Source organism: Chenopodium album, chromosome 25 (assembly GCF_948465745.1).
Source record: "Chenopodium album chromosome 25, dcCheAlbu1.1, whole genome shotgun sequence".
Lineage (NCBI taxonomy): Eukaryota > Viridiplantae > Streptophyta > Magnoliopsida > Caryophyllales > Amaranthaceae > Chenopodium > Chenopodium album.
In genome coordinates, this window is record NC_137858.1 from 32,049,160 (window position 1) to 32,070,956 (window position 21,797).

General features: G+C 34.5%; 1 protein-coding gene across 2 annotated transcripts; it reads right to left on the minus strand.

Annotated features, from left to right (window-relative positions):
• Positions 1-1,220: 1,220 nt before the first annotated feature.
• LOC145615489 (phosphoglycerate mutase-like protein 1) lies at positions 1,221-17,493 on the minus strand. 2 transcript variants are annotated; one of them, XM_081670562.1, is made up of 10 exons: positions 17,403-17,493; positions 9,234-9,295; positions 9,016-9,123; positions 8,801-8,880; positions 8,141-8,303; positions 2,893-2,967; positions 2,660-2,745; positions 2,460-2,579; positions 1,765-1,809; positions 1,221-1,679 (listed from the first exon to the last, which is right to left on the minus strand). In XM_081670562.1, the coding sequence occupies exons 2-10, from the start codon at positions 9,291-9,293 to the stop codon at positions 1,583-1,585; spliced, it is 834 nt and encodes a 277-aa protein (XP_081526688.1). In that variant the 5' UTR covers positions 9,294-9,295; positions 17,403-17,493; the 3' UTR covers positions 1,221-1,582. The 2 variants fall into 2 exon arrangements, with proteins under 2 accessions (XP_081526688.1, XP_081526687.1); XM_081670561.1 differs by lacking the exon at positions 17,403-17,493 and adding an exon at positions 9,554-9,642.
• Between the last annotated feature and the right edge of the window lie 4,304 nt (positions 17,494-21,797).

Consider the following 21,797-nt stretch of genomic DNA (forward strand, 5'->3'; position numbering starts at 1 on the left):
TAAATTTGGGTATCATTCACATAATTGCATTGTTTAAAATTCTAACATAAAGTGAAATCAAACACATCAAATTTCTTACACGAAATTTGCACTATTTACTTTCTCCCATATGGACCACCTTTGTTGATTTATATATTTGGCAAAATTAGTTTTTTTGAAATCTAGTTAGATTTGTCTTAATTAATTAATATATTCACATTATTAATTTTATTTTCTTTGTTTATCTATAATTAGAAGTAAAATTGATTTTAACTATGCATTAATTAGCGTTAAAGTTAAAACGTTGTAACTATATGACAGCAGGTTGGTTATATTCATATCCACAAGGGTAGAGTTTGAACTAAGGAATCCAAAGAAGACGACTCAAGATCATAAGAATATAGTCATGTTCCTCACTTTTGAAGTATTGAAGTATGAATTTAGAACTTAAGAATCTAAAGATGATGACTCAAGATCATAAGAATAAAGCCATGTTCCCTGTTTTGAAATATTGAACTACAAGTTATAATCACATGAAATTTCCTACTATCACAGTAAGTTTACTTTATGCAAAATGACCTCTTTAAATAATTAGCTCATGTAAAAAATATGAAGGCTGTCCTTATTTATTTAGCAAAATATGCATTCTAACATATATAAGATTAGATATATGATTAATTGAGTAACTCTGTTTTTTTTTTTTTTTTTTTTTTTTTTTTTTTTTTTTTTTTTTTTTTTGGGGTGTTTGTCACAAGCCACAAGGGCGAAGTGAAAATCGATCCTAAAATCTTATGAAATTAGAAGAGAAGCTCTAACCACTTGAGAGCTCTTTCTCTCTCAATAACTCAAAATTATAAATTGCTGTTTTGATGCTATCTAAACAGTCCGAAATCAATCAATGATAACAGTACGCAAGTGCTCAAATTTTAATTTAATAAAAACTAAGAAGTGGACAGTTTCAAGTTTCAAGCATGTATTGCTTAGGCACGGCCCCGCACCACCTTCTACCATGTTACTCCTTACTACTACGTAGATGCTATTCCAATTTCCAATATCATTTAAAATTTTAACCAATCATACAAAATCGCGCTTACTTGAATGTATTGAATGATTATTGATTCTCATTTTCTCACTATAATGGCGCCAATGATAGTACTTTTCATAATATTAAAAGGTCTAATGGGCATCTGTTGAGGTATAATTAATAAAATCACTATCGCGGCGTACACTCACTTTCAAAATTGTAAGAGAAGAAAAATAAAGTTCTAGTAATTATTGTTACGGCAAATTACACATTAAAAAAAATGTTCCAAATGTGTCAAAATGTCAGATCATGACAAAGAATAGAACCTGTTTTTATACCCAGTTTGCTGGGTTGATTACTATTCTGTAATTATTCATTATAACCGAATTTCGGTGACTATATGCTTCAGACCTCCAGTACTCCAGCTGAAAAAGTTCCAGAATACTGAGTATTGCTTGGCTACTTGCCACAATTTCAAATTTAAAAATGAAGGGACGATTGAAGTTTTGGTGATCAATATTCAATCAATCAAGCAAAAACAATGGGTATATAGATGTTGTATCGACTTTGGATATACTTTTATGTGAGCTTCTCATCTGCAGCATCACTAGGAAGGTCTGGTCCATTTGGAATTTTACCAGGGAAGTTTGTCGCTGATGAATCAGAACTCGCCATACTGCAAAGATATAGCATAACCGTAAATACAATGAGTTGAAGGGTTGTTGAGGAACAATGATCAAACAAATGTTAATATGACTCACCTTTTGTCCACAAAGACCATTGAACGCAGTTCACAATTAGCAAAGCTGCAAATGCCATAAGGAAAATTCAGCTGCCAACCATAACAGACTAAAATCTAATTTAGCAGAATATAGAAGCCTGCTGATTAGATGGAAATGCAGTTACAATGTGGGGATAAGCAATATGCCCACAAGGTTTTCAAGAAAAATCAGGACTTGTATCATTTTTACAATAGGTAATGCCGCGAACCTATTTGTTACCAATGTCAGTTTTCAGTTTTTGTAAAAAAGAAATCATAATTTGCATGGCAAGTATAAGCTATATCATGAATTTGTAAAAAGTAATCAATCCACAGTAAATTACGATAGCAAATTATTCCTTCCGTCCTAGAATGATTTTATGTAACGTATTAAAACAAATTTTATAATGAAATATGTCTTTGAATAGGTGCTTAAATAAAGTATCATAATATCAAATGTTTTATATTTTTCACTAACATATAGATTATATACATTCAAGGTCAAACTAATGCATTAGTATATGTGCCAAGTTTGATTGTGTTAATTATTCTGAAACAAAGTGAGTATGAATTGCAAGTAGTTTCGAAATTGTTTAGTTTCTAAGCTAGAAGGTCAAAGATAACAAATATTCTCTAAGCTATACAGCAATTTAAAGTACATCATCAAACAGTTTGGAAAGGCAGTACAGCACTTACTGAGTACAAATTTCATCTTTCACCACTTGATGACAATCCTTTCCAAAAGCACTGAGTGTGTGAAACAGAAAGCCACTATGGCTGACAATAGCAATCTCTTTTTCACTCCGGGTCCATAGCCTTAATCATAGATGAAATAGTAATTAATATGTTTAGTAAAGCAGAGTCACCAGTTATATAAATTCACGAGCAAACAATACCATTTCAAGAACTTCATTCCTCTTTCTGCAAGTTCTTCATCTGTTTCCCTTACATCCTCCTTCCACAATATGTCCTCATTTTCAATCTGAATTTCAGATGTTTCGCATTAAAGAAAAATAGCATGCACAAAAGTCGGGAGCTATACCATGATCATATAAGAGAATACAAACAAGCAGTTGATTCCCATATAATCATAACCAAAACCTAGAAAACAAGTTACTTTCGAACTTACCAATGAGAAATCAATTGCAGGAAAGAGAGCTTCGTATTCGCTTTTAGTCCTCCTCTTGTCGCATGGATGGACTCCCTGCAAACAAAAATAGGGAGCACAAGTCATCATAGATTGCAGTCCATTGCACAGAGAAGCAATCACATTAGTGATAAGCAAAGAATGAGGCACTAAAATTCTATAGTGGCATACTGCTTTCAAACGGCAAATTCTTGGATTAACTCCTCCTGTAAGAGAGACTACAATATACATTTATTTTTATTTGATATACAGTTCAACCATGTAAACAAGAGAAACTAGTAAACAATGTGAGTCCCACAAGCCCCTACAAGTAAACCTCAAAACAAATGTAAATTGCTCTAAAACAGCTATCATATCAATCTCAGATTCTTAGGCATTGAGAAGCATGTTTAAACCAAAGTTTGTATGCTCTCATAATTACAAAGCTCATAGCAGATGGTCATTAAATCAGAAGGATTACTATACATTTATTCCCTAACACTTTGTTTGGATAGAGGGAATTGGAAGGAAAAGAAGGGAAGAGAAAGGGAGGGGGACAAACTCTCTTGTTTGGGAAAAGGAATGGGGGAAGGAAGGGAAAGGAGAGGAAGGGATTCATTTTCCCTCTCCCTTTAGTAAGCATAATCCCTCCAAATTTGGAGAGATTTGGAGGGAAAATGTAGCTCACTCCCCCTCCCTTTCTTTCCTTTCCCTTCCTCCTCTTTCCCTCCCCTTCCTTTCCTTCCTTATAACCTATCCAAACAAAGCGTAAGTTTAGTCTTGCAGTTAATATATATTTATTATTCTGAGATTTTGCCGTATTTTATTAAGTTATGTCTCTTTATTTGCAGAATTATTTTGCGTTAGTTTTACTAGTTTACTATTTTTATGTCGTAGCTGTTTAAAATGAAAATAACATACAACGTAGCATCCCAACTAAAAGTCTTTTGCAAGCATCATATGTGATTAAAGCACAGGCCAACTAATTCTTGGCCCATCTCCAGAAAGTAGGATGAATGTCAACTAAAGGAGTTCACACCCCATTTTTATCTAAGTCCAACAAGTGGAGGAGGCTAGATAATGAAAAGATAAGAAGATATTAGCGAGGAGCAACTCAATAAGGAATTGAACATCCATTTCATTATTCCTTCATATCTTCACCAATGAAAAAGGAACTCTAATAGCAAAATACAACAACAATACCAGAGTCTTGATCCCAAGATGGGTTTAAAACACGATTACACAAACCAAGAAATTATACCATGTGATCATCAACCAAGATCCCTCCCTTCATGCCTTAATATCATGTGCTATATGTTCTTGCAAGCCCAAAATATCATTTCTAACTCCCTCCACACGAGTCATCTTTGGTCTCCATTAGCTTCCTCAAAGAGTTGAACTCGCGCTCCTAACTCTCTACTTTTATCACCAATGCATCTTCTAGTCCACGCCTTACATGCTCAAATCACTGTAATCAAATCTCCCTCGCTTTATTTTTGATGTCTGCCACTTCGAATTTCCTTCAAACATCTTAATTTATACTCCTTTCGTCTCCTAATTACGTGCCCGTTTGAATTTTTTCACGATAATTAAGGAAATTGGAGATTTCTTGAATCCTATAATTATAAATACAATTGTGCATGTGGCAATGAAGAGAGAGATAGAGAGGAAAAAAAAGTGGTTGGGAATTAATGAAGAGAGGGGGAGAGAGAAAAAGTGTGGTAGGGAATCAATGCCAAAAGGCATCAATAGTACAAAAAAGAAAGAAAAAGGATGTCAACTCAGCAGAAAGAAGGAGATGGTAGGAATCAAATAAGTATTATGAGGGTAATATTGTCAAAAAGTACAACCTTTAAATAGAAAGATTCTTGACAAAACTTTTTGGGCCCCCTAATAGAAATACAATTACGTAATTAAGAGACAAAAAAATAGTTTTATTCTATAAGATGTTCCCATACATCATCTCAACATATGTAACTTAGCTACTTTCCCAATAATAAGATCCATCCTAATAAGCCTAATAGTTATCCAATAAAATTTGTTCTTTAACCATAAAGGTATATTAATTCACGCAAAAAACCCCTAACATAAGTCACATTTTAGTCAATACATCCATTCCTAATTAGGATCAACCTATAACACTTAATAACCCTCACTCTCGAGCATTACCATCCAAGTTACTACATCCTCACTTAACTCCAAATAGAAGATGATTAATTCGAGTATTAGTTCGAATAGGATGAAGAAATTAGTAGGGAAATTTTATCTTTTTCTAGTCATGTTTTTGTTTGGGTATTTCGATAGTAGAATGCCCCATTTTCCTTGAGAAACAAGCCCATAATACACAAATAAATGATTTAATACATATGCAAAAAAATACAATCATAGTGAGGTGTGTAAATAACTCAAAAAGTCAAAACGTTGCAAGTAATTTGGGACGTAAGAAGTATTATCTAAGGTTTCTTAGTTCAACAATTTTAGTTCACGTGAATGAACTTTAGGTAAGGTTTAGAAACCTTGAATTCATTTGAAATGAAAGAATTTAGTTCTAGATTTAGATTCTAGAAATTCAATTCCAAATACTGCCTCCGGTTCGATTTACTCGCAACAAAGGACATGTTTGCAGAAACCAAGACAAAAGATTGAAAACATGATTAAGGAAAAATAAGGGTAATATGCTTAACTATTAATCCAACCCAAAAAAAAAAAAACAAATTCAACCTTAATTAAATTAAATAACCCACCACCACCAAGCATCACCCAAACCACCCACCACCACCCAGCACCGTCGACGCACCACCACCACTTCACGCACCCAGCAACCCGCCAACCTACCAGCAGCCACCCACGAACCCAGCAACTTGCCGACCCACCACCACCACCACCACCCCACACACCCAAAAACCCACGAACCAAGCCACCCCACGAACCCAGCAACCCGCCCACTACCACCACCCCACTAACCCAGCAAACAACCCACTACCACCACCCCACGCACCCAGCCACGAACCCATCACAACGACGCCGCTAATTTGAACCCACGAACCCAACACAACGACGCCGCTGATCTGCAATTACGAAACCCAGCACCACGTCGCCGATCTTCAACCACGAAACCAAGCACCACCAACTCACCAAACCAATGAAACCTAACCAGAAACCTAACCCACAAAACCCGCCGATCTAAACCACGATGCCCGACCCACATAACCAAACCCACGACGACGCCGATCTGTAACCCACTAACAAACCCACGAAACCTAACCCACGACGCCGCCGATCTGCAACCCCCACTGCTCTTAACACCACGAAGCCACCATGAATGGGGTTGGAGGAGGAGAGAGAAAATTAATAGGGATGAGAGTTTAATTAATTAAGGTTGGGGTTTAATCTAATGAAATCAGATTTGTAATTTAATAAGGTTGTTTAAAAAAAAGTAAGGATATATTGGTCAATTATCACCCAAAAACATACTAAAAAAGGAAAGAAACAATTTTGTTGCGAGTAAATTGAACCACCTAAAAAAGGAAATTGTTGCGAGTAAATTGAACCGGAGGTAGTATCATGTTTTAGAGATACTAGAATCCGGATTCAAGAATTTTCAATTACACTAAAATGTTTGGGAGAAATCTACAATTTAAATTCTATAGTTAAAATCATTCAAATTTTTTCATACTATGTAAGCTAAGTATGAAATCAAAGTTATTTCTTAACCCAAATTAATTAAAATGTTGAATAGGTGTTATTCAACACCAAATTTGAATTTTGATTTTTTTTACCCTAATTTTATTTCTCTTTCATCAAATTGCTTCGCTTCTCATCATCTTCATTGTCTTCGTCGAGGCCGATATCAATAATCTCAACTATGCTTCAAGGTAATCGAAAGTTGTGCTATTATTTATACTTGTCTGAGTTTGAACAATTAGCTTCAAGATTTAATAAAGGATAGTGGAGACATATTATCATTCAAGATACAGAAATATGACAAAGGAATGAGAGGTACATGAAAGAAAAAAAAAAAAACTATCGAGCATAATCGTGAAAATTACATGACAATCACACTAATAATTAATTTTTCAAGGATTTTGAGCTTCCATAATGGTGGTGGATAAGAGAGAAGAGGAGAGTAAAAGAGTAGCAACAAAAATAGGAATTTTTTTATGAATTTTTAATGGATTTTGTTCGATTTCAAACTCATTAAATTGGACATATTTGTTTAGAGTGTTAGATTTGGGCCAAATCCACTTCTAAATTCTAAGTACTTCCAAAGTTCCAAACAAGTTAATTGGGTCATATCTAAAATTTAAAATAAAAATCTAATTCTCAAACGGACCTCTTATTTACAGTTTTTTTGTTTGTTCGTACAATTTAACTACTTGTGATTGTGAATACAGTTATAGTTTAGGGTGACTGAATTATGATAGACGACGTCACGACGGTAGTTGTTGTTTGGAGCAAATAGATTGAGATTACTAGGAGTGTGTAGCTCATCTTGGCGATCTCAAATGTATAAATTGATCTAATGATACAAATTTAATAGGGACTTAGGGTCGATTCATCTTAGCAAGATTATAAGTTTCTAGTGATCTAGAAACTACATAGCCAACTAATAGTGGTAATAATTTACCAATTCAACTACGAAAGTATCCACACAATTTGAATCTAAGAAGCTTTGATTTATCTAAATCTTTTGTGATTGAATCAGAGACTTACTCTGTTAACTTTTATATAGAGACACTTCATATAACTTTCAACAACCCACCAATTTTTAGTACATATTTACTAGTAAAATAATGTGTATAGGTTTAGTAATTCTGATACATAGAGAATTGATATTCTTTTTACTTTATTAAACAAATAGCTAGAATTCCTAGGAAGTTAGATAAACTTTTATCAGTTCTGCAAATCAATTCATTTTTCAAAGCTTAAAAAAAAGATACTTTGAACTTTAAAGCTGCAAAAGTTTAACCATTTCAAACTTCACCACCCATTTAAGGGCAGGATAGTAAGATACTAAAACTTATTTGATGACATGATTAGTATCAAAGTTTAGATAACCGCAATTAACAACCTGGAATCACATATCCAAAGAGGAGCAAAGGATGATATTTAATGTCCTATAAGCCCTGGTGTCATCTCAATTTATATGAAAACATCTCGTCAAAATATAAATAAAGAGATATATAAAATTTTGTGCACAAAACTTATTTTATTCAGCAATAATCTTCCACCTAAGGATTAGATGACATACCAAGTGTTCTCGACAAGATTCAACTGCTAGAAAAGGAGGGCAGCCAAAGCTTGAAATTGCAGGTCGACCACTGTTCCCTGCGTCTGCCACCATCAGGGGTGCAACATCTACACCATCATTATAACTACCACCTCCAAAAACTCCTACTGCAGTTTGTATGGTCCTACAAAGAATCGCAAGAGCCCATGAGATAGGACTCAAGATAAATATGGAGTATAATTATTGAACTGGTAACCGTGAATGATTAATAAAAATCCAAACTCATTGGACACTTCACTTTTGTAATTTATGTATTCATGATTTCATGAAGTCTTGAGAGAATGCAGTCCGTGACTCTGTCCCTCCTTTTCTTACACTCATCTACATTCTCTTACCCTTTGCAGTAGTACTGCACCTCAGGAAAGTATGAAGGCAAGTCCCTTTGGGATTCCATCAGATAAAAACCAGCTTATCACATAGGGTATGGATTGTCCCTGTTCTTAATCTAATTAACTAATGTATGAAGCTAAAGACAATTTTGCAAAGATGCTCATGCCTCATCAAAATTGGCTCATTAACAGAGATATTTAGCACAGTATTACAGTAATGTTAAAAGTAATTTCTCGAAGCTTACATACAGAATTGAACATAATTAACTTTCAACTTTCAGTAGATGCATACCTTGTCAAAGGAGATGTGATTACTAAATCAATTTTCTTGGATAGTCCACTTCCTTGGACATGTTTCCGCAAGTTATCCACCTGTTACGCCAAAGGGGGAAAAGATTAATAAAATAACAAAACAGATGCATACCATCATGTTAAAATTTTATTTAACACTATAATAGCGTAGGTAAGGGGTGAAAGAAGAACATTAAAATAAGTTCGATATGCAACCTGCTCCCATCCACGAGAAGTTAGGCTAGCATCAAGATAGTCATAGGATAAGTATGCCTTAACATCTTTCTCTCCTGCAACATTATGATATCCTTGTGCATGCCTTACCTGTAAAAACCATACATCCATTCATCAAATAGAAGAATCAGCCCATTTCAATCTTCTCATACCTAAGAAGAGAAATACAAGAAAATAAAAGGAATACAAGTTTAACACACCAAATGAAGAGTTTTGCAGTGGTGCAGCGGGTAGATTCCTTGACCAGCAGAAGTATCCATGTCTGGGACAAGAATAAAACAATATCAAGATTACTAGAACTCAAAACCCGATAATACTAAACACGAAAAGACTCCTTTGATAGCTGCTCAAAAAAGGGGACTGAAAATAAGCATTCAAACCCAACTGCTCAATGTAATCAGCCAAAATAAAAAATAAAAAATCTCAATCACTTTCTTTTTTGGTGCAATCACTTTCACCACCTCACAATAAACAATTATCAACTTGATGGTCTCATCATAAAATACTTTATTGTCATTACCTGCATGACCTTTGGCCTTGCACATTGTTTATCACAGTATTAATGTACCCACTAAATTAAGCTAAAAGGTAAGCTAAAGTATTAAGACTCCATAATGTAAATTGTCCTACACTAAGTAAGAATAATATATGTGCACATCGCACATGTAAGTTGTCCCACGAGAAGAAGTGTAATACTGATCAGACCGATAATTAGTTTTGGGAGAACCTCATTTGGGTTACATAATTCAAACTCGCTTTCTCTTTTCAGGATAGTCCAGACTGATGATTTTACAAATAGGGAATACCAACTACCAACACTGCCTAATATCCACATAACAAGCATGAAATGAACGACTTTAATGTCATTTACCAATAAACTACAAACCAACCAATACTTTACAGAAATTAATGTCACTATCATCAAGTAGCAACAGAAATTTACATTATCCCATCGATTTAATTATTGATATATTATACTTCAAATCTTCAATCAAACATTAGAACCCTTCATTCCAAGCCAATATAACAGCCAAAATCCAAATAGGAATATCCGAATATTCCCTTTCCAAATTCATTGTATACCAACAAATTTACAATAACTATCCTGAAAATTCAGTAAAATAATTCTCAAGAAATATCTACTTGTTATGAAATATATAGAAATTAGAGGATTATGAGAAGGAGGTAATAAGAGAAGTATTACTTCTTTTATGTATTACTCTTGGTAATATTTTGTGTGTCATACAAGTGAAATTACATGGCTATTTATAGTAGTAAAAACCACTATTACATTGTGGGCTATAACCTTAGAGGGTGGCAATTAGGGTTGGCTACTACATTAAATGTAATGAAGAAATTGGAGTGTGGACATTCACACCTTGACTAAATTAATTAACTCTTAACACTCCCCCTTGAATGTCCATACAGAATAGGGTATATGTTGCCTCGTTAAAACCTTGCTAGGTAAAACCCTTTAGGATAAAAGCCATAGCTAAGGGAAAAGAGTACAACAATATATTACTATATGCTTTAGTGTACTGCCTCATTAAAAACCTTGTCAGGAAAAACCCATTGGGATAAAAACCTGATCGAAGGGAAAAAGAGTGCAGTGCATATAATGCTCCCCCTGATTTTAACATAGTTTATGAAGACGACGCATCCCAATCTTGTGGACCAACCGCTCAACACTCTTCGAAGGTAGGGACTTTGTAAACAAGTCTGCAAGATTATCAGATGATTGGATCTGTTGGACATTTATCTTCCCTTCCTTCTGCAAATCGTGTGTAAAGAACAGTTTTGGGGATATATGTTTAGTCCTATCACCTTTAATATATCCTTCAGTTACTTGTGCGATACATGCAGTATTATCTTCATAAATGATGGTTGGACTTTCAGTTACTTCTTTCATCCCACATTCTTCTTGGATATTGCCGATCATTGACCTTAGCCATACACACTCACGTCCTGCTTCATAAAGGGCAATCAACTCAGCATGATTTGATGATGTCGCAGTTAAGGTTTGCTTTGTTGATTTCCAAGAAATTGCAGTTCCACCATAGGTGAACAGATATCCAGTTTGTGACTTGGCGTTTTGTGGGTCTGATAGATATCCAGCATCTGCATATCCGATGAGGGTGGCATCTTGCCTTGATTGATAAAACAAACCAAGATCTTTTGTTCCTCGTAGATATCGTAGTAAGTGTCTTACTCCTTTCCAGTGTCTCTTCGTTGGTGCGTTGCTAAACCTGGCTAACAAATTCACAGAAAAAGCTATGTCTGGTCTAGTATTGTTAGCTAGATACATTAGAGCCCCAATTGCACTTAGATATGGTACTTCAGGACCAAGGACATCCTCGTTTTCCTCTCGAGGTCTAAATGGATCATATTTCATAGTCAAAGACCGAACAATCATCGGGGTGTTTGTTGGGGTCGCTTTGTCCATGAAAAAACGTTTTAACACTCTTTCGGTGTAGTTGGACTGATGGACGAAAATACCATTATTTAAGTGCTCAATTTGCAATCCAAGGCAAAATTTAGTTTGTCCAAGGTCTTTCATCTCAAATTCTTTCATCAAGTATTTTGCAGTTATTTCAAGTTCATTTGGGGTTCCAATGATATTCAAGTCATCAACATAAACTGCAACAATTGCAAACCCTGATTGTGATCTCTTAATGAAAACACAAGGACTGATTTGATTATTCTTGAACCCTTCTTTCATAAGGTATTCACTAAGACGATTATACCACATCCTCCCAGACTGTTTTAATCCATAAAGTGACCTTTTTAATTTTATGGAAAGTAAATGTCTAGGCTTGTGGTTTACTGGTAATTTTAGTCCATCTGGGACTTTCATATAAATATCTGTATCGAGTGACCCATATAAATATGCGGTTACTACATCCATTAATCGCATCTTTAGTCCTTCTGAGACTGTCAAGCTTACCAGAAATCTTAACGTAGTTGCATCAACTACGGGAGAATATGTCTCCTCATAATCAATCCCTGGAATTTGAGAAAAACCTTGGGCTACAAGTCTTGCCTTGTATCTAACAATTTCATTTTTCTCATTTCGTTTTCTCACAAATACCCACTTGTATCCAACTGGCTTTACACCTTCTGGTGTAAGGGTTATTTTTCCAAACACTTCTCGTTTTTCGAGTGACTTTAACTCTGTCTGCATTGCCTCTTTCCATTTTGGCCAATCATGCCTGCAACGACATTCTTCCACTGTTCTTGGTTCACTATCATTTTCGTCAGATGCCATTTCAATTGCAATGGAATATGCAAATATTTCATTTACGATAACATCATTTCTATTCCAATAATTCCTGGTAGAAACAAAGTTTATTGAAGTTTCATTGTTATCGATGTTATGGTCATCTTGTTCATCCCCTTTCGGATTATCATCTTTTTCTCTATTCTTATCTGTACTTTGTCTTTCTTGACCTTCTGTAAGGGGAATATTGTCGATCTCATCAGGTCTTTTTAATTTTCTTGGTTTAGAGTCTTTTGAACCAAGTGGTCTTCCACGCTTTCGGCGTGCTAGAGATTCATTTTCAGTGATCTTATCACCAGATGGAATTTCAATTCGTGCAGGGGCATTTTCAGCTGGTATATGTGATTTTGTCACTTTCTTTGCATCTATAAATGCATCAGGCAGCTGATTTGCAATGCTTTGTAAATGAACAATTTTCTGAACTTCTTGTTCACACATATTTGTTCGTGGATCAAACATTGACAATTGTGTTGCATTCCAAATGATTTCTATTTCTTTTTTTCGTGGGTCCACTTTCTCTCCCCCTAAGGCTGGGAATACTGTCTCATTGAAATGACAGTCGGCAAATCTGGCCGTAAATAAATCACCGGTCATTGGTTCAAGATATTTAATTATGGAGGGTGATTCAAACCCAACATAAATTCCCAGCCTTCTTTGTGGACCCATCTTTGTTCGTTGGGGTGGAGCAATAGGAACATACACCGCACAACCAAAAATTTTTAGATGTGAGACATTAGGTTCTCGACCAAAAACTAACTGTAGTGGTGAGAACTTATGATAAGCAGTTGGTCTCAACCTAATTAGAGTTGCCGCATGTATTATGGCATGACCCCAAGCAGATGAAGGCAATTTTGATCTCATCAATAATGGCCTTGCAATCAATTGTAGTCTCTTAATTAATGACTCAGCAAGTCCATTTTGTGTATGAACATGAGCTACTGGATGTTCTACAACAATTCCAATCGACATACAATAATCATTAAAAGTTTGGGATGTAAATTCCCCTGCATTGTCAAGCCTTATTCTTTTTATTGTATGGTCTGGAAATTGTGCTCTTAGTTTAATAATTTGAGCAAGGAGTTTTGCAAAAGCAACATTTCTACTGGATAAGAGACTTACATGTGACCATCGAGTTGAGGCATCAATTAATACCATAAAATATCGGAATGGTCCACATGCAGGATTAATTGGTCCACAAATGTCTCCTTGAATCCTCTCTAAAAATGTTGGAGATTCAGTAGCAATTTTGTTCATAGATGGTCTTATTATTAATTTGCCAAGTGAACATGCAGAGCATGTTAATTCATCTGATCGAGGGATTTTAACATTCCTAATTGAATGTCCTACTGAATTTGCTATAATCTTGTGCATCATTCCTGTACCAGGATGACCCAAACGATCATGCCATAAATTTAGCAGATTCTTATTATCTAACTTCTGGTTAGATATCGAATTTATTTCAACTGGTCGTATATCTATATGATATAACCCTGAAGAATATGCTGGCAATTTCTCATACACATGTTTCTTGCCATGTTTTTCTGCCGTGAGACATAAATATTCCTTTTGATCCACTATCATTGTTTCTAAATGAAAACCATTTTGACGCACATCTTTAAAACTTATAAGATTTCTTCGAGATTTACTCGAATATAAAGCGTCATTAATGATTAATTTTGTTCCATTTGGGAGTATTATGCAAGCTTTTCCAGAACCTTCTATTAGCTTGGCTGACCCAGAAATGGTATTAACATTTGCTTGAAATAATTTTAACTTTAAAAAATATTTTCTATCCTTCAGAATAGTGTGTGTTGTTCCACTGTCCAAAAGGCATTGAAATTTGGAACCAACTTCGGGCAGATCCATATCTTCATAAAATAATAAGTATAAGATTAGTTTAAGATAATTAAACTGGACTTACTTTATTAATGATGAAAAATTAAAAGTACATAACTTGAACATGAAAAAAAAACATACAAGAAAAGTACATAATGAAAACATAATACATATCATAGTAATTGATGAATTATCTAAACATGATTATTCTCTCCAAAGATAAATTCACCACCAGCTTCACCATTGTCTATGTGGAAATCAGACACATCAAGGCTAATTCCAGGGACATTTTCTTCATTAACATAATTTGTTTCGGCATGTTTTTCTTTCCCTTTAATGGAAGCCTGGTATAGTTCTACCAGATGTTTGGCCGTACGACAAGTACGTCCCCAATGTCCAGTCATGCCACATCTATAACATGTGTCTTTTCCTTTTGTGGTGGCTTGATTTTTGTTTCCTTGTTGATGCCCCCTTTGAGTGTTGTTTCTAGGGGGAAATTGGCCTCTACCACGGCCATAACCACGTCCACGGCCACGTCCACGGAAATTTCCACGACCTCTGCCACGGTTATTATATTTTCCACGTCCACCTCTATGAGCAACATTTGTCTCAGGTGGATTTGAGCTTTCTACAGCATTTGTTTCATTGAATGCTTGAGACCCAGTTGGTCTTAGGTTGTGATTCTTCAACAGAAGATCATTATTCTTTTCAGCAACCAATAATGTAGAAATAAGCTCAGAATATTTTGCAAAGCCTCTTTCACGGTATTGCTGTTGCAATACAATGTTGTTAGCATGGAATGTAGAGAGTGTTTTCTCTATCATTTGCACTTCAGTGACTGGTTGATCACAATATCTCAATATTGATACGATTTTATATAGTGATGAATTATAATCACTGACAGATTTAAAGTCCTGAAATCTCAGGTTTGTCCACTCAAATTGTGCTGAAGGAAGGAGTACCCTTTTATGGTGGTCATATCTTCCTTTCAGGCTATCCCATAGTTCTCTGGGATTTTCCACCATTAAATACTCAGTTTTCAAACTGTTATGTAAATGATGCCTTAAGAGAACTATAGCTTTTGCTTTCTCTTGATCAGTTGGAACTTTAACTTGAGCAGGGGCATCTTTTTCGTTTCCTGGGATGGTAATTTCTTTGATTGTATGTTCCAATCCCTGAGCCTTCAAATTCATTTGGGCATCAACTGTCCATTCAAGATAATTATGTCCGGACAAGTCTAATACGTCAAATTGTCTTTTCATCAAGTCTCCCATTTTAACTACAATCAAATAGGTAATTATTATTAAGCCAATTAAGCAAGTGATAATTAAAGTAATCAAATTGTAATCATAATAATAATCCATTTAAAACATATTTGCTTCTCCCCCTTGGGTTATTATTATGATGTACATAAAGTTAAGCTAAAATTAAACATGATAATTACGTTAGTAACGACAACAACAATAATAACAATAACAATGATAATAATAACAATAACAATAAATACTACTACTATTACTACATCACCGACAACGACAACAACAACAATAATAATAATAATAATAATAATAATAATAATAATATTAATGACATACATTAATGATAAGACAAAAGAAACATTTATTATAACAAAATGCACTTATAATCTACCTAGAAGACAAAAAAACTTGAAGTATTACGGAGATTACATGCATGAATTCCCTTTGTCGAAAAACCGAGCGCTACTTATGTAAAATGATGAAAATCATCATTGCCATTAATAAAACTACTAGGGCCATAATTAAAACTAAATATAGTTTTAATTTCCTTAAATCTTCTTCAAAGGTAAAGGGGTGTGGTGGTTGTCGGTTGTCGACGGGGAACATGGTGTGTGACCGGTGTAAATGGAGGAGGAAGAAGAGGAGATAATTTGGGTAAAGTTTAAGGAGGGGATAAGGTTTGTATGGTGAAATAAGGGGGTGTAATCCGCCTTTTATAGGGGGGTAAATTATCCGTTTCAGCTTTACACTACTGTAAAAATATCATACAATGTTCTAGTAGACTGGTAAAATAATCGTAATCAAACTATAAATATTTACAAACGTAAATAAGTATCACACTGGGATGCAAGCCGTAGTGGTCCGAGAACCCTAATCTATTCATGAGGTCAAGGGTTCGAAAACTGAAAGAAACATAAAAGTGTGTAATCTAAAAATTAAATAAATATAAAGGCTGCATCATTTTTTTTTCATTTCAGTAATTATGCACAAGTAAGTAAGTATAAACATGATTTGTGTGACCATGAAATTTACTCTATTAACATGCATACAACAAATATTTCCACATGCAAAAGTAATTATATATTACTTTCTATAACCATGCATGAGAGTTACCAAACTAAATATCATAAATAAGGTATGTATTGATATCCTCATTTTTAATCAACATGGCTAATTATGTGGAGTAATTTTGTGGAGAAATATATTGTGAGTTTCTGGTATAGAGGATCCCATATGGGCAACTATAGAGCATACTCCTCAAAATATATTTTGTGAAAGAAATTGAATCTTTGTAAAAATTGGATAATCGGTATAAGTATACCTGATTGAAGATGGTGCTGATAACGTGTTATGAAATATATAGAAATTAGAGGATTATGAGAAGGAGGTAATAAGAGAAGTATTACTGCTTTTATGTATTACTCTTGGTAATATTTTGTGTGTCATACAAGTGAAATTACATGGCTAATTATAGTAGTAAAAACCACTATTACATTGTGGGCTATAACCTTAGAGGGTGGCAATTAGGGTTGGCTACTACATTAAATGTAATGAAGAAATTGGAGTGTGGACATTCACACCTTGACTAAATTAATTAACTCTTAACACTACTGAGTTTTTTTTTAATACTGCATTATTTTTATCAAATGAGAAAATAAAGCCCATTAACATATTTGTATAAACGATTCTAATAAATAAAGAATGTGGACAACAATTAGATTAGTTGATTAAAGTTGCAAAAGGTGAAATCTCATCCTGTCTATATCAAATTCTTAAAAAAAAAATAAAAATAAAAAAACCACCCAAATTCGTATTCCCAACTAATATTAACAAGAAATTAATGGAGCCGAAAATGAAAGACCCAGAACAGTGGATTATTGACCAATGAGATAAATTTATTTTTAATGTTGATAAAAATATAAAAAATTATGCCAAAAAAAATGCAACATACTCGTAGAATGTAATATCAACAAAGAGGAAAAAAAAAAGGGTGTTACCTGAAGAGAGAGAAGCAAAAGAGAGGGAAGAAGTGGTGGGTTTAAATTTCTGGAGATTGAAAAATGCAAAAATGGAGGAAGAAGAAGTGAAATAAATAGTTTTGTGGTGAATTTTTGTATTTGTTAAATATTTATGCGAATTTACACCACACACGGGGGAGGAGAGAGGGAGGGAATAGTGAAACAATTCATTTTTTTATTTTTATTTTTTTGTTTATAATTGAAGAATTTGTTTGTACTTGTTGTAGGTGAAAAGGTGAGAGCATTCCCAACAAGGCAACAATGAGCGAAAAAATGCTCATGAGCAAAACTTTGGGTGAAATTAAAACAAAAATGACTTACATTAATGAGCAAAAGCAAAAATGCTCATGAGCAAAATGAAAATTGCTCATAAGATGAGCATTTTTATAGATGAATAGTAACCATGTGGGGTCCACAAGGCAAGTTAAAAAAAAAGAATTAAAAATAATATAGTAGAGAGAATTATAAGATGGTATTAGTAAAAGTAAGAGAGAAGATGTAGTAGAGAGAGAATGGGGAAGAAAATTTTTTGATCATTGGTGGGATAAAAATATGATCACAAAAATGCTCATGAGTTAGAAGAGAAAGAAAGTGGCTAGAGAGAGAATGAGCAACTCATTTTTTGCTCACTGATGTGAGTGCTCTGATACTCCGTATATAGCAATTAGTATTATAAACTCGTGGATCACGGTACTACACTACTCTATACCCAATCTAGTTGAGTTATTTTGACTAAGTATTATGTTATTTTGCTTAAAACCTTATGGTATTTTGCTAAAATAATATCTTATTCACTTATTTACTTTAACATCATGTATAAAAAAAAATGCATTTATTAAAATTATATGTACTTATTTAAAAAAATAACATATATATAAATTGAAATAATAAGAGGTTCACATTTTATAAATCTGGAGTACAGTGAAAGGGTCAATGTTAAAAAAAAAAAAATTGCAAATATAACATAACATATACTTATTTTAAAATAACATATATATAAATTGAAATAACAAAAAGTTCATATTAAAATAACATAAATTTTATAAACTTGGAGTACCATGCAAACGGTACTCCAGGAGTAGCATAGAATTTGTGACATATAGGAGCATACGTCAACTAGTTTTTGGCCCGGGTCACCTGGATCATTATATGTAAGTATAAAGTACGGAGTAGGAGGTACACATATTGTGCGTGCAATTAAATCTAGGAAAAATTCACATTTGCTGCCAGCAAAAGGACCCTGCTTCACATTTACTACCGCTTTAATTTTTTACTTTAAATTGCTACCACCTTAATCAGAGTTTGTTAAATATCACTACCACTTAACGGACACCGTTAGTATTTCCGTTACCACCACCCAACCACCGTTCAGCCACCACTCGCTCCTTCCCACCCACCACTCCTTCTCACCCACCAGCTGCCAATCCACCACCACTGTTCAACATCGAACCACCGCAACCACTGCCAATCCACCACTGTCCAGCCAACCGTGAGCCTACTCCCTGCCCGCGACTCCGACTACGACCTATTCGCCTGAGTCTACTCCCTGCCCACGATTTTGAATAACGACTCCGACCACCCACCCTGTCGGCGCCGGCGTCGCGTTCCCAGCCCCCTCAAAAACCCGATCTCACCCCCCTCTCTCCTCTCGAAACCCCCCTCGATCCCAGCCCCTCTCCCCTCGAAAACCTGATCCTAGCCCTTCTGCCCTCGAAAACCCGATCCTAGCTGCTCCTCGTCACCCGTTCCCTTTTCTGGCCGCGACGAAGGAATTCCCTTCACCCAAAACCACCCTAAGTGAAACCCTAGAACTCGTTTAGGGTGGTTTCGTGTAGGGGGTTTAGGGTAAGGGTTGTCGATTTTGGGTGGGGAAGGGGAGGGGTTCGATTCCGACCTAAATCGCCGGCGCTGGCCGCAGCTTTGGGCGCTGGCTGCCGCAGGGGGAGGGGGAAGGGTGGCTGACGGGGAGGGCTAGGGTTTTTGGGTGGCTGGTTTTTATATTTTTTTATTTATTATTTATTTATTTTTTTTTAATTTTTTTTTAAATTTTTTTATTTTTTTTAATAAACTTAACGGATATCCTAACGGATTCCATAAGTGGTAGTGATTTTAACAGTTAGTGTGCTTGTGTGGTAGTAATATAAAATAAAAAAATTAAAGGGGTAGCAAATGTGAGTTAGGGTGCTTTCCCTGGTAGCAAATGTGAAATTTTCCTTAAATCTACAGCAACTTGTGGCTGGTCACACCGTGTAGCCAGCTATTCACGAGTAACCCCTGCCTGACTGAGTAACTCCTAGCTAGATAACCCCAGTTATTCTTTTATCTTTCTTATTCTAATTTTAAAAAAGAGTAGTTTTTTTTTTTTTTTTTTTTTTTTTTTTTTTTTTTTTTTTTTTTTTTTTTTTTGAACAGAAGATATTCTCTCCATTTTTAAATACTTGCTCCATTTCTCCATGTGCGGAGTTTTAGGGGAAATTGGATAAAGTAATAAAATATGGAGATAGTGGGGTTGGTGGAATAATAAATAATTATAGAAAGCAAAAGTAGTGGAGAGAATTGGAGGAGAGAGAATATATGTTGGGTCCACTTAGTGAGAGAAATTAATTAAATATTGTAAAAGCTTTCCAAACAAGGAAATAGAGCAAGTATTTAAAAACAGCCGCAAATGGAAAGTGGAGCAAGTATTTAAAAACGGAGGGAGTGGTGTGTGTGTGTGTGTTTTTTTTTTTTTTTTTTTTTTTTTTTTTTTTTTTTTTTGACACTAGTTATATTAAAAGAAAGATGAAATGGTAATTTTTGGGAAAGTAAAATTTATCACCCAAAACCCCTTTCACTTTATATTTTATTATAGATGGATAGATATTGAGAATAAGATTTCATAATAAAAATTATGTGATAAAATAAAGTAATGAAGTTCGTTTTTTATGGACCCGGTCCACACTAAATTTATGGTAAACCTGGCAATTTTTATACTACCTCTTCAATCACACCACCGCCACCGTTGCTGCTTCCTTCTCTCTCTTTCAACTAATGACTCACTTCCTTCATTGCTTCTAGAACCTTCTAATCTCCTTTACTGCCAATCTCCTCCAGCGCAACCGGTTGCCAGTTAACCTTGCAACCTCTACCTCGGTTACCAGCGGTAGTGATACCTTTTCATCATCTTTCGTGGCCCAAATGTTCTACCTTCGTTACTCGTTGGTCGTCGATCACTTAATCTTGTTATTGTTGTGAGTCGCACGTCATACCATACAGGCCCGTAGAAGGCCATGTGCAAGGTGCCCCTTAGCACAGGGCCCCCAATTTAAAAGGGCCTAATTTTTTTTTCCAATTATTATTTAAAAAAAAAACACTAAGATCTTGTTTTTAACGCCAAAAGACAATAAAGAGGAAGGAGAAGCAACATTCACGCATTCAAGTATTCAACTTTCCCAATTCCCATTCAATCAATTCAACCTTCCATATTAATTTCTCCATGTTTCCAATTTCCTCCATAATTACATCAATCAACACTATGGAAAATTGTATTGCATATTTTCCCATTCAAGGAATTTCAACGGAAAAAAAATAAACTCAGTCAAGAAATCAATTTCAATCTTCCGAATTTCTTGTTATCAAACGGTAATTATTTTCCTCTATATATGGGTTATCTTCCATTCAATCATCTTCATCTATCTATTTCCAATTGATACAATTATACTTTATACAAAATCAAAAACGAATTGAAGGGTTGAAGCAATTTTTTTTTTGCTTTTTGAGGGGAATGAATTAAAGCAATTGAAGCAATCGATTTTAGGTAAATTTTTGATTTTTGTTTTTAATTATTTCTGGGTTTGATAATTTCAATTGAAGCAATTTTTATTTCATTTTTTTAATTTTTCGGCCCTGCTTTGAATGCTTCGTGTCTTGTGGTAAATTTTTTATTTTTGTTTTTAATTAATTCTGGGTTTGAATGTTTGATAATTTCAATTGATGAATTGAAGCAATTTTTATTTCATTTTTTTTTTAAATTTTCGGCCCTGCTCGTGTTGCAACAGAGATGTATGATGTTAAGTGAGAATTTGTTCTATCTTTTATGTACAGCTTAACTAGAATTTTTCTCAGGATGTTTTAACTATTATGTACATCTTCTTTCTGTGATAATTCGTGAACTCGTGAAGCAATCTTCATTGTTTTGATTTTTTTTTTTAATGTCAATTGAAGCAATTTTTAATTTTTGATTTTGTTTATACTCTTCTGTATCTAACTATCTAAGCAATTTTATTTTTTGATTTTTGAAGGTCCAAATTGGTCGTATTCTTTTGAACAAAGATTGAGTATCAACGTTATCAAGTAATTTCCCAATTCGTCCAATTGAATGAAATAAAGATTCTG

Coding starts and splice junctions, on each gene's coding strand:
- LOC145615489 (XM_081670561.1), bottom strand. CDS start 9,578: ATGTGCAAGGCCAAAGGTCATGCAG. Junction 9,296..9,553: donor CAAGGCCAAAGGTCATGCAG/GTAATGACAATA, acceptor TTCTTGTCCCAG/ACATGGATACTTCTGCTGGT. Junction 2,580..2,659: donor GGAATGAAGTTCTTGAAATG/GTATTGTTTGCT, acceptor TCTATGATTAAG/GCTATGGACCCGGAGTGAAA.